The 18,691-nt window shown below is 41.5% G+C and overlaps 1 protein-coding gene across 1 annotated transcript in view; it reads left to right on the top strand.

The window, feature by feature from the left end:
- fut8b (fucosyltransferase 8b (alpha (1,6) fucosyltransferase)) overlaps window positions 1-18,307 on the top strand; it is a 91,529-nt gene extending 73,222 nt beyond the window's left edge. Inside the window, exons 7-10 of the mRNA XM_082506314.1 lie at window positions 4,257-4,503; window positions 12,516-12,692; window positions 12,853-13,003; window positions 16,565-18,307. Coding sequence (XP_082362440.1) covers window positions 4,257-4,503; window positions 12,516-12,692; window positions 12,853-13,003; window positions 16,565-16,903 — 914 coding nt within the window. The 3' untranslated portion in view covers window positions 16,904-18,307. The remainder of the gene's footprint in view (window positions 1-4,256; window positions 4,504-12,515; window positions 12,693-12,852; window positions 13,004-16,564) is intronic.
- The last annotated feature ends 384 nt before the right edge of the window (window positions 18,308-18,691 follow it).

The raw sequence follows: 18,691 nt of genomic DNA, 5'->3' as shown, positions 1-18,691 counted from the left end.
TATGGTTTATGCGTATGTGACAGGGTGTTTCTATCAGGAAAACATAATGCTTGCGGGAAACATCAAAGATAGCAACGAAGTCATTATGGGACCCGCTGATTTTCTTTCTGCAAATGGGAAACAAAAAACAAAACATTACAAGACGATCCACCATGAAATAATCAGGACATACAGGGTTGCCTTCTATGGTTTGTTCTACAGCTGAAAAAAAAAGAAGGATAGGCTCTTTTTTTGCTTCTCATCCGTAAACACTCTGCATACTCTTTCACGTGATTCAGTTTATTTTGAAAGGTCTCAACAGGATCTTGAGCTTTATTCTGAAAGGTTTATGTAGAAATTAAACAAGCGGACACGCGATGGTTTTACCGTCGTTGTTGCTAACGACAACGTATAAAAAACAGGCTCTTGTCTGTCCGTAGTGTGGTTATATTAAATATTTGAGAAAGAGAGAACTTTAAGAAATTAATATAGCCACTACAGTGACCATCAAAACGATGAAAAAGTGTGTGTGTGTGTGTGTGTGTGTGTGTGTGTGTGTGTGTGTGTGTGCGCTAACTATATATCTCATTATATCGAACAGCCCTAATATAAAATATAACAATTTTTAAGGATTGGGGTAGTGATCAATATACAGTATTAGTATTTTCTAGTCTCTTTTCTCTGTTGGTTTTGGACTCATCCAAGTGACCTCTCACTTGGATGAGTGACGAAACGTTTCTCCCACTGAAAATGCTACATCCCGATGAACAGAATCAACTTTTGGACAGTTAATATAAACATAATTTACACCAGATAGGACCTTTAACTACAGAAAAAGACTATATGGATAGAACCATAAACCCATTCAGTGAAGCTTCTGGCACACAGTTGTTGTGCTGATGTTAATGCCAGAGGAGGTTTGGAAAACACTGCGCTTTTTGAGTCAACAGAGTGTTAACAACTATGATACACCAGGCAACCACCGCTCTGTAGCTTTACGTGGTGTGCTACTTTGTGACTGAGTTGCTGCCGTTCTTAAACACTTAAACTTTGCAAGAAATGGCAAAAAATAATGCATTTCCATATCTACCCCTGCTGACTGTTTATTCCACTCGTTCGTGTTGCTCTTCTGCCATAACTTTTGTTTTCAGTGGACAGCTGGAGAGCTTAACACCGTCAGTAAATCTGGTATAACAGACTAAAGTCTCGACGCATAGAGAGGAAACCAGGCTTCTTTTGGAACAATGCTTCGTTGATCAAAGAGCTAATTTGCCAAAGAGAGAATATTCCTTTGAGGTTCTTTGTAGAGATATCACTGCCTTATGTGCAAGTCTGAGAGCAGCAGGAGAAACATAATGTTCCCTGCCATGGATAGACTGGAACAAGAGATCTCCAAGTTCATAAACTAAGTCTCAAATGTATTATGAATGGAGAGGCTCCATATTTTGAGTCTGGATGGTGTCACTCACAGCTCAACAGTTTCTTAGCCATGTTAATCTCATAAAATATTCATTAGGCTCTGTATACATCAGCGACTTAAGTTTAGGAATTCTGTGTCAGTGCAGGCCCATGTGCTCTAAGTGATGATGTATACAGGAAATGAATGTAGGGGTTTTGGAGTTGAGATACAATTTAGAGTAGCTTTGTGGTCTAATTAAGTAGCTGTGGGAGGAAGACATACTGCATATCTGTACATTTGTGCCAAGAAGTGAAAGCCTCGAAATATGCTCATTCCCCCTTATGTGAATCGTGCCAATTCTGTTATATAAGCAAAGACAGACTTGGGAATATTTTTTCTTTTCAATATTTAATGCTTGCAACCAATTTATATTCAGTTCATGCTCCTGCATGCGCACACACACACAAATTGAAGCCTCTGTTGCTGCCCTTGTTTTTAACATGTTTTTTATGTACCCTTTCTGTGAAAGGCCATTTTTAATGACTCATTATGCCATTTATCTTGAAGTGTGCTATGGAAGCAGCGTTTGCAGCTGTACTAGGGGCTGTCTGTGGCAGTTACAAAAGCCACTTAAGTTTGACAGAACACAGGCCTCAAACTTGTTTTTACCTAAATCCGGGGTTTACACGCAAACTCTGCTCAGGCTTTAAGACTGAAAGAGAGTGGAGGTTGTGTCTGCCAGCCATATCCCTTCTGGTGAGATGAGATTAGCTGGAGCTCTTTGTCTGTGTTTTTGGGTGTGAATACATATTTCCCTTTTTATTTGGGTCTCCATTAGTTATCATTGTCAAACCAAACCTTGTTCCACTGTTCAGAAGCTTCTGTACACGTGCACGCTCATGTGTCCATGTTCCCACTGGCATTTTTGTGACTGGGTGCATCCATGTTTGCATGCTTGTGTGCATTTCCCACTTTTGTTCACACTTGCAGGTGTGTGTCATGCACCTACAAGTGTCTTTGTGTAGAGGCAGTTGGCCTTGAAGGCTAGGGGAGGTCTGGCAGTGCTCAGGGGCTCTTTATTTCCCAAAGAGGTGACCTTCATAATCAGCCGTGCTCAACCCTTCTGCTCAGGGCTTCTTCCAAGAAGGACTTAGCCTAAGGGTGCCACACCACCAGCCACCCCTTCAACCTCTCTCCCCAAACCCTCAAATCCAAATCTTTGCCTCAGCCCTCTGGCCCTCTACAACCTTGACAGAAAGGAGCTTGACTTGGCCTTTCAGCAAGGAGAGGTGAACAATAGCTGTCAGTCATCAAAGCTGGACACACTACGGTTGAGGATTTGGACTGATAGTGGAACCAGGATAGGAATTAATATAGAAACTATGACACTCTATCATACTGTATATAGAGTGAGCATTTAAGTTGACAAAAAAAAGTCTGAAAGGAATGCTGATTGTTTTGTATCTGCATCATTTACATCTTTCATTTGGCTTGAAAAGCTTTTATTTCCAAGAGTTTTTAGAAAAGCTGGTTATAGTCATCTCATGTGCACAGAGACTTCCTTCAGTCTCTACTGCTGTTTGCTATTTCAAGTTGCTTTGTTTCACTCGTTATTCTGCAGTGAGCAGCGTTTGGCGCTTTAGACAGATCAGCAAGATTGAGTTTCTCTGCCATAACTCTTTGTTTAAGTAACAGCCAGAGGATCACCTGCACACACTTTTCTGTGTTAACATATGGGTAGGAATGGTCTTTAAACCAACTACCCAGTGCTTTCACTGTCAGCCTCACTAATTTAACATGGAATATATAATGAGCGATGGAACCATTGCAGGACAACTAATTATAGCAGAACATGCTGACATCTGTAAGCATTACAACTGCACTCTTAGAGCTTACCTGACACGTCCACGCCAGGCGCTACACTGCAAACTCAACAGTTCCTGTAACGATTTCAGATGGAATACTATTGTGTGTCAGTAGAAACATTTTTATTGTGAAATATTTTTTCCAGGCATATCATATGCATCTGTACCCCTCTCACCTGTTTTTTGTTTCAGGTATTGAAATCTTAGCATTGCTGCTTGATCAGTCTGTTAAAAGTGATGGTAGTGGGTAGTAACAGGTTGACCACAGTTTACCTTTAGAACTAGCTTAATTCTTTGTGGAAACATTTAGAGGAGATTGATCCATACTGACATGATAGCATCACACTGCTGCACATCCATGATGTGAATCTCCTAAGATGCAGCAGAGACATTTGCAGTTGTGACCTTGAGCATTAGCTTTGGTTATTGTGGTAGTCTGCACTCTGACCTAGTCCTACACGTAAACCCTGGCTAGTAAAAGCCTGTCCAAACTTTTAACAAGAAAGTGAACAGAGTGCACATTCTGACGTGACTTGTTGGAATGAAATAAGTGTCATGTGAGACCTAGTTTTTAATTGACTGCCTGTTTTTATTTTAGGCCATATGGTTTTCCTCCAGATTTCATATACTGTTTTCTTACCTTAATTGGTCAGTTTCTCAATCTAACCTCTGTTTGATCCAAAGCCTTTCAAGGGAAATTAATTAATTTGTATTTGCATAGCCCAATGTCACAAATTTTCCACAGAGGGCTTTGCAAATTATTCCGCATTTCTTCTATGCTTTAACCCCTGATTAGAATAATTGGGGGAAGAACTCGCCTGTAAGAGTTTGAATAGTGAGGGAAAAACTCAAGTATTCATTTAATGCTCTTCTTCTTTCTTCCAGTGTAAAGGGAATATCTTTTGGTTTTCAGTTGGTATTCAGGCAACATGCTGGGGGGTTTTTTGCCTTTGAGAAACTGTGACAAAGCCCTTGAAGTTTTAAAGCTACCTCCTCTGCTCTGATCCATGTAGGTGAGGCCCATGATAAGGACGTCCAAGTTGTGGAGCTGCCCATAGTGGACAGTCTCCACCCTCGCCCTCCATACCTGCCCCTTGCGATCCCCGAGGACCTGGCCCCACGCTTGCAGCGTCTGCACGGCGACCCGTCCGTATGGTGGGTGTCCCAGTTTGTCAAGTACCTGGTGCGTCCTCAGGCGTGGCTTGAGAAGGAGATCCAGCAGACCACTGCCAAGCTGGGCTTCAAACACCCTATAATTGGGTAAATATGTCCAGCTTTCTTGTCTGTATGTGCACGTTACTTTGCCGCTAAGTAATAATGGCTTTTTTTCTCTATAGCATTGCTCTACAGTAAACGAAATGAGAGAAAACAAAGACATAGCTGTGAGAGCTGTGGTGGAATACAAACACTGCTTTGGGTGAGGTTAATATGAGGTTAATAGAATAGTATTAAAATTAACTTAATTTGATAATCGTGTTTTGTTTGCTTATTTTTATTTATTTATTTTCTCTTACCTTCACCCTTAGAATGCTTTCGCTTTTTCCATTACCACACCGTCAATACTCAGACATCTTATATTCATGCAAATCAGCCTATTTAAAGAAATGTCATCACTCAGTACCCATCACTGAGTGTTTTTCTAATAGCAGTCGCATGCTATACCGGAGTGTCTCATTTTTATTGTAATGGCCCTATTACTAAATCCATGGAGAATACTGATTTGATATTTTGACTTATAAATATAAATAAATGCTAAAGGTGTGTGTGATTTCAGAATCAGTCAAACCTGACAAGAAAGCGGTACCTTTACAACGGTATTAAAAACGAGTGGCCTGGCAGCTTTTCTTTTACCTTCATCAGTCCTTGTTACCTAAAGGTTAAGCCTGGCTATTTTTATTTGTTGTTATGCTGAAGGAAGTCATAAAGAAAAATGAATCTATTCCACTAGCATGTGTTGTATGTAGCTTTCCACAATGAAGTTGAGAAATTATGCTCAAGCATCCTTTTTTATTATTGTTATTATTCTTTTAGCTATTTAAGATGCTGCATTTCAAAGTTTACTTTATGATCATTTGAGTGAAAAATCTTTGCGTTTTGGATTTGGCACATGTAGACGAAGGCCTTCTGTGGCTACCTGCTTGTCATGAAATGTTAGCAAACCAAAAAGAGAACTTCTAACAGCTGTTGTCTGACAGCCCTAATGTTTTTTGGGGTAAATTAGTTCGTCCATGTTTGGACATTTGTGTTGTAAACGCGCAAATCAGTCCGTGCGTGATTACATTGCACCGCCCATCAAAAAGTCTGCGCGTGCGCGAACATATCGCCCATCGTCGATTATTGGACTGATGATTGTCGGTTGAAAAATTTGTACATATCGCCCAACCCTAATTCATAATACTGAATACATTACAACTACCTGTTTACTATAAACTATAGTAGCATATGTAACATTCAGGGGAGCTTACAAACAAAATTTGGGAAAATGTTTTTCAGAAGCATTATGATATTCCACAGTTTCTTCTTGGCATCTCCCGGAGCATTGGAGAGCATTGTATGGTTCATATTTCAAAATGGTCATTAGTTATCTTTTACTAGACTTTGGTGCAGCCATTTCAGCTCCTCTCCCTACCGTTAAGACTCCTTTCTTTTGATTGGCTGTCCACTGCAAACAGAAGGTTTGAACGTCAAGTGAGTGGGGCTTAATAATAATAATAATGGATTGGATTTATATAGCGCTTTTCAAGGCACCCAAAGCGCTTTACAATGCCACTATTCATTCACTCACTGGTGGAGGCAAGTTACGGTTGTAGCCACAGCTGCCCTGGGGCAGACTGACAGAAGCGAGGCTGCCATATCGCGCCATCGGCCCCTCTGGCCAACACCAGTAGACGGTAGGGTAAAGTGTCTTGCCCAAGGACACAACGACCAGGACAGAGAGCCCGGGGATCTAACCGGCGACCTTCCGGTTACAGATACGCTTCCCAACCCCCTGAGCCACGGTCGCCCCATGGAAACAGTCATGTGACCTTATTGAGGATATCCTCTATCACTGGCATCATTCGAACCCGGGAGAAGAATAAAAGTACTGAGTATTTGGGGCAGTCGGAAGCCTGACTTTTATCTCACAGGGATTACTTTTACATCCAATGACCTCATTAGTTAAAACCTGTTTAATATGAACATCCGCCACTGTCACAGTACATATACAACAGAAAAATTATCGGTCCTCTTAAAATTTGACATTTACGAGGTTACAAATATTTAAATATTACTTTTTAGGAAACTTGGCATCAGCTGTGCGGATGAGATGAGAGCATCTTTGCCAAATATGTCATCAGCAGGTCTGATTTCAGTCATCGATAATGTGTTCACTTTTATTCTTAATGCTTAGTGTTGTGCCACCTCCAGAGATTTGGCTCGCAATGCTTGAAAGTGATTTGATACTCCTTATTGTCCAGCGCAGCATTGTTGAAAAGCATTCACAAGTATGACGAGATCCGTTCCCACGAGGGCCACTCCTTTGTGGGAACGCTCACAGTACTGTAAGCCACTTTTGATAGCAGCCTTCTAAGAAATGGGTTAGACATGTAGTTGTTTATTTACTTGTTTACTTTTCTCTGTATCCCTGTCAGGCACTCAGTCAACCAACATCCATGTGCTGTCTGCCAGCCCCTCTTGGCTCATAAATAATTCCTTCCTGCACCACTTCAAACCTGGATCAAATGAGACTTTGCGAATATATCTCGGCAGTTGTTTTAACCCTCTTGGTCTAGAAGTAGGGAGGAGGATTTTTATATATTAGGACAAGACACATAATCACTAGTAAGCTGTCAGTCATCTGAAAGTATGTGAAATGAGTGCCAGGCACTTTGCTGAGATCATCTTGAAATTCTGCTCCATCCCACGAGACTGACTGACTCCGCCTGGTGAAGGAAGTAGTTCAAAATAAAATTAAATTTAAAAAAAAAAAGCTAAGAGATATCTTCTAATATTTTTTGAAGTCAGCCTGCATTAGTTCTGTCATCCTCTTCATAACTCTCACATCCATATGTTCCTAGTCTTTTGTGCCAGCTTCTCGGCCTTCATAACTTCTCTTTTTTCTTCTTTACATTTTGCTGCAAGCGAGCTTCCCAGGTCTCCTCACTTTTCCTGTCCTGCTTTAGTTCTCACTCCGGCTTGTTCCACTCACTCTCTTTCTTCCTCCGACTCTCTGTCCTTATTCTTTGTGGGCTTTTTTTTAACTTCTCTGCCTTTCATCACCCCTGCCACTGTGTCTCATTCTCCCCGTCCTCTTTTAGCCCCCCGCCCCTTCCTTTTTCACTTTTCTTTTTCAAATTCAGTGACTCATCCCAGCGTAGTCAATCTCTATGGGCTCAAAATGTGGTCATAAATATTTTGTAATGGTAATTCAGGATTTGTATGTGTAAAAAAGATTTGTGTGTGCGTAAAAAAGATTTGTGCGTGGACTTAGCCAAAAAAATCACCTGCAAGTTACAAGTACGAATTCTGACCCTATTTTTCTTCCTTTCATCTGATTGGTCAATGTCATGTCAATCACAAATGTAACTGTATTACCCTTCAAGGACCTGCAGTTCAAAAAAGTGCCCCTCCGACAGCCAAACCCATCTGTTCTCTGATTGGATTGTTACATTTGTGATTGACATGACATTGACCAATCAGATGAAAGGAAGAAAAATAGTTTCAAAAGTCCACACACAAATCTTTTTTACGCACACACAAATCTTTTTACACATACAAACCTTTTTTTACGCACACACAAATTCTGTTTACACATACAAAACTGATTAACAAGTACAAAATATTTATGACCACATTTTGAGCCCATAAATCTCTACCATCTTCTCACATCCGCTCATTTATGATTGTTCTTCTGTCTTCATTTGTTCATTCTGCTCCAGGAGTTTTCCCGTTTTTATGCTTCTCCCTCACTTCTTCCTCATGTTCCCAAGGCATAGATCTATACCCACAATTCTCTCATCATTTTCCACACATCTCTATCACAGTTCTTTGTGTTCCCCCCTCCCTACACACGTATATCCCACCCTTTTCTCCCTACATATCGCTGGGGAAAAGGGTTATTGAAATGAGGCGCTGGGTAGAACAAAGTTTTTATTCCTTTTCCCCCCTCTTCCCTTCTCAGCTCTTGATATAGCCACTCCACTGTGTAGTGATGTTACAACAAAGTGCCTGTGTGCTTCTATCAGCACTGTGGGGGAAGGCATTATAAGTGTGTCTGTAGAGTGGGGGGTTGGTGGATGTAAGATGTGAAAGTTGGACTGAAAGGAAAAGGCAAGAGGGCGGCACTGGTGGGAAAGGCTAGGGTTGATGGAGAGAGTACCAAGAGGGGATAGAAAGGCAGCTTGTCCCCAGAGCAACCAGCAACTGCCAGCCGACCTCACGTGCCTCAGCCACCACACCACCACTCATGCCCCGCTGCTCCCTTTGGATGCGAGCTGCAGAAAAGCTGGAAGCCACGGACTAAAAGCAGCAGGTCCGGCCTGCTGCGATTTAATATTAGAGGTACAGAGAGGGGAAAAAAGCAAGTGGGAACACTGCCACTACTGCAGATACAGAGGGGTTCCCAAGTGTTGAATTTACCATGAAGCCTTGTGTCATGTGTATTCTGTTTTTCCTTTTCTTTTTTTTGTAACAGCTTCTATTAGACTGCGCACATTTAAAACCTCTCAGCTCATTGTAAACTCAGGCTAAAATATATCTTTTGGAACAAACATTAAAAAAAAAATCAATAATACAAAAATCTACATGAAAAAAAGCTGCTTCAGATATTTTTCACTGACATTTTTTCTGTCCTTAAAGAGACTCTAGTGTATAAACAGCAGCATATTTTCTTTTTATTCAACTTTTTTAAAGCTTTTTGGTTCCTTTGAAAATTACCTGGATTGTTTTTAATCTATCATCTATTACTCGTGAAGTAGCATCTTTTTTCCCTTTTTTGTGTTGGCGGTAATCTCATAATAGATGACATGCTAACAAGTTTTAAAATGTGCTGATATGAAAAGCAAAACTGTAGTTTCCCGGGCCTTTCATATATATTATACATATCTGAGTTGATCTATTTTCTATATAAGGTCTGGTGTACACTAAAGGAAAGGTATAACCTTTTTTGTTTCATGAGTGCTCACCGAGCGTGATCTGGATCATGATATGACCATCACAGTCACCAAATATTCATCCATTAAAGTCATTTAGGGGTGATATAATAGCACTACCCACACTACCCGTCACCAAATTGCCAACAGAGAATATAATTTAGTCTTTCATAGAGGCTTACTGTAGCCCTGACAGCTCATTAGGATACTTGATGATGGCATTATATTTAATTTGTCATAATCTATAATTATGAGCACTGGAGATAAATCTTAATAACAACTTTGACATGTTTTGGTGTCAAAGTACAAGTTGCATCAGCGGTGATTCTACAGCTTTTGTGTATGTAATTATCATATGAGCTGTTTTCTAAAGATTCAAATGTTAATAGCAGCTACAGTTCCAAAGCCCAGCAGCCCAGAGCTCCGGTGGGCAGAGTACTGAGGTCATACTCAAACAAATAATTCATTTTGTCTGTATGCTATTGTCGTAGTCTGCCAGGATCAGCGCTTGCTGCGTCTAGGGTGCGGGTGTATGTTTTTACACCCACCGTGAGAATTAGTCTGCCTTGGCAATATTGTATGAATAGGGAGGAGTGAATTGAATTATTGTGGCAGTTGTGTGGGAGAGCGCTGGTGGGATTGGGGGGGCTAAGAGCAAAGCAGTACCTCACAGCGGCCTCTGCCGCTCTGACAGAGAGAGAAAAGAGCGAGATAAAACGAGGGTTTGTGGGAACAAAAAAACGGGAGACATGAAAGAAGAGCAGGAGCAGGAGAGAGGCACCGTAACAAAGGATGGGAAAGTCTGATGTCGAGACCTCTGTCCGATCAGAGATATCGACGCTGAATGAAAGACTCACGGCGCCCATTCACCTGCTGTTCTCACCTCCATTCTGTGGGTTTCATTGCCACGTAAATAAAGGCGAGCAAACTCAATAGTTACTGATTGATCTGTGGCCAGCGGTAGAAATTAGAGACAAAGTGTTTATTCTCTCAACGTCTAACTTTTTCTACTTCTGCTTCATTCTCACAAAAGAGATCAAGGCAACCGTGAGGTCACAGAACTTTTTCAACTCCCAAAGCAGCTGAGAGATCCCGAATAAGTGGAAGTAAAAGACTAATAGGTTTCACCTAGGTGCCTCTGACTGTAGATTTTCCAGTGGAACTGCTTCTTGTCCAGCAGCAGACAGCTGGTTGTACTGGCCAGCTCCCATAGTGGAATTATATTAATGTGGAAAAGGCACACATGTTTGCCCCACCCCCCAAAAAAAGAAGTGAACACTTAAAATGTCTTTTTCTCCAGTCTCATATTTATAAATTTCATTTTCTCCCTGAGGGCAGAAGTCACAATGTAGATATAGCTGGGTAGCTGCGTAAGTGAATAGTTATGGTTGGAATAAAATTGTGTTTCTGCACCCATCAGGTTGACAGATGGTTTTGTGTCCGAGGAGGAGTTCTCATCGTTTGTTCCGTTTTCAAGCTGTGCTCTTTTTGTCAGATGTACAGCAGTGACAGCACTCTCTCTTTGTCCTTTCTTACTGGAAGCGAGGACAAGGATACTTAAAAAAAAGAAAGAAAGGAATAAAAACAGCTGGGTTGGTTATTGCTCTTTCTGTCCATTTTTCTGTCTCGCTACATCCTTGAAACTCCTCTCTTGTCACTGTTGGCCTTTCTTGTTTACTTTGTCTCTATCCTAGCATTTTTTTTGTGGGTGTGCATTTACACTAACAATGGAAAGATTCCCCAAACATGCCGTTAAAGTAAAAGTGCTGTTTCCTTTTTACGTTTGCAGCAGAATAAATGCAGTTGTGAACAAAACATGAATTTACTGTTATTTTGAGATCGGTGTGGATTTAAAACTAGGTTTCGTCAATGACGGTAACACAAAAAAAAGTGTATTTTCTTTTCTCGTCACGACCGTGTGCTTCTTTTCCCCCGACTGTTATTGGCTTCTAACCGTTTTGAAAATAAATCCCTTAACTTTGTCACCTCAGTTAATCTGAATGTTTTCCATTCCTCATTTTTAGGAACTTTGGTCATATCTATTGAACATCCATCAGCATTGCAGTCCTGTGAAAGTTTTCACTGGACTCTATGCAGTCTTTTTCAGCCACTCTGTTGTAGATTTACTCCTGTGCTTGTGATCATTGTCCTGTTGCATGACTCGGGATCGGCCAAGCTTTTGGTGTCATACATGTGGCCTCTTTCACTCTTAAATACTTTGGTAGGAGTTCATGGTCAGTTCAAGGTGCTCCGCTCCTGTGGCTCCAGAACAAACCCAAATCCTCATCCTTCCACCACCATGCATCGTTTGTGCTAATGTGCTATATGTCTTTCACTTGACATGGCGCCGTGTTTTATGGCCCAACATCTCCACTTTTATTTGTCTAAAGGACATTTTTCCAGTCTTGTGGTTTGTTCAGATGAAACTTTGCAAATCTAATCTGTGCGTCATGCTCTTTTTTTAGAGAGATAAGGCGTTTTCCTAGAAACCCTTCAAGATGAGCCATACTTGTCTTTTTCTCATATTGTGGTGACAGCTCCACACTAGCAAAATGCCACAACCTGTGCTCTTTATAGAGGCAGCCGCATGTGGTGATGATCAATAAACCAGGTTCATCTGATTATCACACTTGGTTGCTACTTGCACTTGTAATTCCTTTCGGAGTCATAAGAGTTTAGGTTCCCTGAATGTGTTTGAATATAGACGTGTTTTTTCTTTATTTATTTATTTAGTTTTGGGGGGTTTTTGTAAGGCGCAGTAAAAATATTGTGATCAATCGCCGGGATCTTCAAAATAATTCAGCAGTTGCACATGTTCCAGTTATTGTAGATTACATTTTTAGCTTAGTCAACCAGTAACCAGTATTGAAACAAAATATGTTCCTCCGGCAATGTAAGCACAAGAACTAGGCACCGTGTAACGCAATTATGAGTTGCACCATCATAACTGTGTTACGACTGTTTTATGGCCTGGAGAGAAAATGCCGAACGTTTCAACACAGACTTCATTCAAGATATCAGAAAGCCAAGCAAATAACCAGTTTAATGCAATGAAAAACCTTTTGATTAGTCGTAACTTAATGGTGTAAGTTTAACATAGATGACTAATTTGTTGCCCTATCTTTGTCTCTCTGTCTCCAGAGTCCATGTGAGGAGGACAGATAAAGTGGGGACTGAGGCAGCCTTCCACCCCATAGAGGAGTACATGCTGCATGTGGAGGAGCAGTTCCAACATCTGGCCAGGCGTGTTCATGTCGACAAGAAACGGGTTTACCTAGCTACCGATGACCCATCTTTGCTGCAAGAAGCTAAGACCAAGTCAGTGTCTAGGAGTGTGTGTGTGTGTAATCTGTAAGAGTGTTTATGTCCGACTGATGCGTACGTGACAGCGTGTTTTTGTATCTGCCCGTGTTCATTTTGTTTCCTTAGTGTGTATTTGAAGTATTTATTTGTGTTTCCGTGTGCATATCACTTTCAGGTACCCAGACTATGAGTTCATTAGCGATAACTCCATCTCGTGGTCGGCCGGCCTCCACAACCGCTACACCGAGAACTCTCTTAGAGGAGTCATTCTTGACATCCACTTCCTCTCCCAAACCGACTTCTTGGTCTGCACTTTCTCTTCGCAGGTCAGTTCACGCTTTCCAGTTCATTTTTGGAGAGAGCACGAAACGGTGTCTTTGATATGTTTTCACATGAAACTGAAGGTCAGGATGGATTTGATGTTGGGATGAAAGCAGCTCGGAGTAACTCGGAGAGCTGACTGGAATGTTGATGCTTTCAGACACGGAGGCGAGAAAGCAAATACGGTTGATGTGGAGTAAAAATAAACCTTGTAATCTGTCAGGATGTGCTGTTAACTATATTTCAAGTATTCTCAAGCTCACGCATAAAGGTTCTTTTCATAACCTGCGTAAAAGCTGCTTTATTGATAAGACCTGCAGCCTTTCTGTTGTCAGCATCTTATATTTCGCCTTTGTAGTGTGCTCGCACACTCTGAGGTGTAGTTTAGCTTTGGCCAAAACAATAACGAGGCATGGACGACACTTTCCCCGCACTATTATGTTGCCTGCGATTTGTTTTGTACACTAACTAAAAAAGTGTTTATACTATATACCCAAGTAGAAGTATATTGATAGTGAATTTGATTTGGCTGGCTTATAGCCAGCGCCTTACTTTGTTCTTGGCTAGTGCTGGAATAGTGAAATATATAAAATCAGCACCACTTAGCACAGGGGTGTCAAACTCAGTCATAGAAAATTAATACCTGGATCCAACTCAAACAGCCACACTGTGTTGATATTTATTGAAAAACATACTTGAATTTATTGTGTTTTTTCAGCTGTTCTTCTCCCAAGACTTCTTAGAATTCAGATTTAAGATCTAAACGGCTCTGAGAGAGCAAACAAACAGATGAGATCACATTAAAAATAAAAGATACATAAGTGACATTAGTTTTTGTGTCTTACTTTCTTTAAAGTCTGAGTCATTTCTAACGAAATCATTTTCTCACAGCTTGTAGGCAGAGCTGGGGCATCGTTTTGGCGATAAAACGTGGGAACTGCGCAGCGCCCACGTAGCCATACTTTGTCTTGAGTGTTTCACTAAACTGGAGTTTGATCAGTTTGATTTAAATGTTTGTAGGTGCTCTTTCCAGAATGACTTGCTGAGAAAGTGAAACTTACTTTTCTGGGCAAATCTCCACGTGCAAATCTTCATGTACTATGCATGCTCAGTTTTTTTCAGCAAAACGTCCACTTGTAGCAAATGTTGCAGTAGAGACCTGTTTTGTCATTGATTGGCAGCACGCAGGAAGAGACCAGCGTTTCCCGCTTTTCCCACATTTTAAGAGCTCCGACTGCAGCGTACATGTCTATACTCACACCATCCCGCTCCCGAAGCCGGAGGTTTAGCGCTTTGAGATGTTTCATTATGTTGCACAGAAACCCCAACTCACAATGCCACTTTTCATGTCAGAGCTCTGTGGCGTCTCTCCCCTTGCTTTCCATGTACTGACAAATTTCCTCAGACAACTCGAAACATCTGTTCAGCACTTTCCATCGGCTTAGCCATCGCACCTCAGTGTGACGGGGCTTCACGTTGGGAGCTCACCTCCTCCAGAGGTGATGGAAATTAGCGACGATTCAAACCTTTGGCTCATGTAAAGTAAACTGTGGGTGTTGCTGTGCTCATTACATGTTTAGTTTTTAAGAGTTTTACCACACAAACCTTCCTGGTGTGTGACGCAGCGTGCAGTTTTTCTTTCAGCTTGCTCACACGGCTGCTCTTCTCTCTGCACATAGCGGGCACTCCTGTCTGCTTAAGCTTCACTTCAAAAACTGCTTGCTTTTTGACTTTGACACATGACATTGCGCACTTTAACCATATTTTGGTTCAAAAACTCAACTTCAGTAAATGCTGCGATGTAGTTATTTCTTCCACCACAGTAAATCTGTTACAGCAGCTTTACTTTGAGATTTGGTTTTTGTCTGCTGTGACACCAGACTATTTATTTCTTTTTCTTTTTTTTTGTTTTTAACTCTTCTACCTTCTGGAGTTTCTGCTGTATGTGCACATCCCAGTGCTTGTTTTGGTGCTTCGTTTGCTCATGTCGTCTGATGGTATTTTCTTTCATTTTTCCACATGAGCTCCACACATAAAGGATAAACCTGTTTGTCTTATGTTATTGAGCAGATGCTCTTCCTCCCACCTGTATTTAAAGTCCGGCTTTTGTTCGTTCATTTCTTTAACTCAAAACGACTGGACAATCACAGGACTCTGCGTATGTCAATCAAGAGTCAGGAGGCCATAATTAACATGCCAACATACCAGCTATCGCAATACAGCCTGGGTGTAGTCCAACTGGTGTGCTTGTGCATGAGAGACGCATTATAGCTGGCACTTTATATAACTTAAAGGACCACAGGCCTTGCATTTAGCATGTGGGATTTAGCATTTAGCATACTACATACCATATTATGATGATAGCGTTAGCTTTCCCCATGTAGCATTTACCCTCTGACTGGATTTTTTTTTTTTTTTTTAATCAAAAACATTAACAAATACACATGACTTCATGCTTGGATTGCATGACGTTTTCTACCATATTGGGGATTGAGCACCTCAATATGAACCCACCAGTCACTAGGGAAGATCATGTATTTCCAGACTAACTGACAAATGTATCCTCGAGGTTCTTGGCTGTCACTCGGTGAAGCCGGTCATATTATGGTTGTTTAGTTTTCGTGGAAGCCACTGACTTATTTGCAAACACTTGCTAACTACCAGCCTTTTGACTTTAAACAATGTAACACAAACCAGAAATGTAGCCAGCACATTTTAAAAGGCAAAACTTTTATTTTGAAGGGGAATTTTTCTCCATCTCTGGTTTGGATCATGCTTATCACAATTTCACTGGTGTGTTTGTAGAGAAGTCTGCTTTTTTTCATTCAAACTACAGGCGAGCGTGCAAATCTGCTAGCAAGCAAAGCAATCACGAGGAGGTTTGTGCCAACATGTCAGGGAATACACATTTTTCCATAGCAACCAGTGGTTTCTAGGGAGTTGCTGACTGGTCTCTAGGTCTGTGTAATAGAGGCTTTACCAGGTGATTTCCTAGCATAATACTTGCAAACCAGACTGGGAATTCACATTTTCTGTCATGTAGTGACAGTAATAGAAGGATGTTCGTGGTCCGGGAGTCTATAGTGATTAATGGACTCCACATCAACAAGCTGTCGTTAGCTAGCATTGCTCACTATTGACACCATTGCAGAGCTGAAGCGCCACGGCACTCTGGAGCAAGCATTAAATTCCTGTTCTTTGCTTATCCACAAATTAATGCTCCTTACACTGAGATCAGTCCAAAGTCGGTGAGAGGCACCTGAGAGAGTCGGTACACATTCATAAATGTGCTGTAGGAATAAAAAGTCAAAAGTCAAAAATGTGAGGAAGCTGTCGAATTTATCAGTGTGTAACGCTTTGATAATCAGTCATGTGGTCACCAACAAACACACAGTTCCCATCCATAAGTCACTTACCATGTTCTATGTCTCTTTGGCTAGGACTGAAAATGTATATGTCGAAGTCCCTCTTTGTCTTTCAACACGATTATCACCAAGACGGCTTGAGATCTTGAGCATGTATGGATGTTTCTATAAAAATAACACCTGGCTGTGCTTCTGTTTCAGGTCTGCCGTGTGGCTTATGAGATTATGCAGACACTGCATCCAGACGCCTCCTCCTTCTTCTACTCTCTGGATGACATCTACTACTTCGGAGGTCAAAACGCCCACAATCAGATTGCCGTCTACCCCCACCAGCCCCGCAATAGCGAGGACATTCCCCTGGAGCCCGGCGACGTGATCGGCGTGGCCGGGAACCACTGGGACGGCTACTCCAAAGGCATCAACCGCAAACTGGGCCGCACCGGCCTCTACCCTTCCTACAAGGTCAGAGAGAAAATCGAGACCGTGAAGTACCCGACGTACCCCGAGGCAGACAAACTGCTCAACTCTCAAAATAAGTAAAAGAAGAAATGATCGAAAAAAAATTAAGAGAAGGAGTGAGGAAAAAAAACATGTAGTCTCCGATTCCAGAGAAGGAGGCTGCTTTTGTACAGAAGAGAGAGGCGTACTTAGTGCGCTAAGCTGAGAAGAAAAGAGGAAGCCTGTACCCAGGGGTGATAGGAATGCGAATGCACTCTGTGTGTTAATGCGTGAGCATGAATGTGTGTGTATGTGGGAGAGAACGCGTGTGCGCACTTGTGTAAATGCCTGTGCATATGTCAGGTCATGGAAGACTTGCACCCTACCACTACTCCCCCGCCTGACGTTCTGATATCGGGTCCGTAGACATTTAGACGTGAACATTGATTTTAAATAAAGCAAGAAAACAATTAAAAATCTACACAACCGACCGAGCTGTCTCTCTCCCGAGACGGCGCCGGGACTACTGTAGAGTGAGCTTCGAATCAATGACTGAGGAGGAAAAAAATGACAAACTGGAAAAGAAGTGTTTTGATTTTTTTTTTTTTTTTTTTTAATTATTTTCAGTGGTTTTGATTCTAATCTTGCCTTTTTTTGTTGTTCGTTTTCTCTTGTTTTTGTTTACTGAATGTACTGGACCCTCTTCTCGCCACGCTCACCGCACCTACACCCCTCTCGATCCCCTTCCTCCTTTACCCCTCTTACTGTGCTTCCTCCATCTCGTCTCTTCACGTGCAATTAATTTTACAATACCATGTTGTGCTTTTATCAAGTGTCTTTTTAAGGTCTTAATTTTGTATGTATGGGGCTTGTGCATTGTATACTGTACTGTGTCCGTGTGTGTGTTGAAAGAGAGGATGAATGGGTGCGATCAAAGTGTGCCTGTGTGTGCTGTTTAAATCTAAGGGGCCATGTCATGACCAGGTGCCTGGTTACTGGTGAGCAGTTTTTGGTTTTTTTTGTTGTTTTTTTTATTTCTTCCTTCCCCGAATGAATGTTTGTGCAGTTGAGACTGGCAGCGACAGTGGGGACTGTCCTCATCCCCTCAGAACAACGGGGAACGCCAGTCACTCCGCCGGTAACGAACAATGGTAAGATTATGTGGAGTGTGGTGAACTCACAGTGCACGCGCACAGACACCCACGCAGACACAAGAGCCGTCCCGGGGCTCACCAAACGAAGCACTCCACTGAGATAATGTCCTTCTCGGCATCTTTGCTGTTTCTTCTGTCCATCTGTTTTTCTTTTTGTTTGTCGTTAGTTTTTTAAAATTTTAACATTGCTATTTTAAAATAAATGAGGAAAATATGCCTATGTTGAAAATAATAATGATATGTCATATCAAAATTCCCCATCATGAAGGCTTTTTTGTTTTTCATAACTTATGTTCTTGGGCATTGTCTTTGATAACCACAGATCGAATAAACTTGAGAAACCAACACTGCATTTTTTCCCCCTCTGGTCTGGTTCTGTTCACCATCTGCTCCTCCGTCTCTTAACTCTCAACAAGCGCTTCACTCAATCAGGCTAAACATGCTTCAGCTACACTGCACTCATTACAAGCTGAGAATCGAGGCTTCATATTCTGAAGGGCATCCATCCATTTTTCGAGAGCATAACTCATCGCCCGAAGTTGATCTTTCAGTATCTCCGTTAAAAAATTTTTTTTAAAAAAACAGGAGAACCTTGACTCTTATCGGCGCAACTTGTGCTGAACATTGGGGGGGGGGTCAAGATCGCTGTCTAAGTAAATAAATAAAATCTGGGTAAATTCCCAGATGATTAAACATGCAACTATTTTGCTGGTAATACCTCAAATTAGTGAAGAAA

Source organism: Aulonocara stuartgranti, assembly GCF_965226115.1.
Source record: "Aulonocara stuartgranti genome assembly, chromosome: 15".
Lineage (NCBI taxonomy): Eukaryota > Metazoa > Chordata > Actinopteri > Cichliformes > Cichlidae > Aulonocara > Aulonocara stuartgranti.
This window is presented reverse-complemented; position numbering and strand designations above follow the sequence as displayed.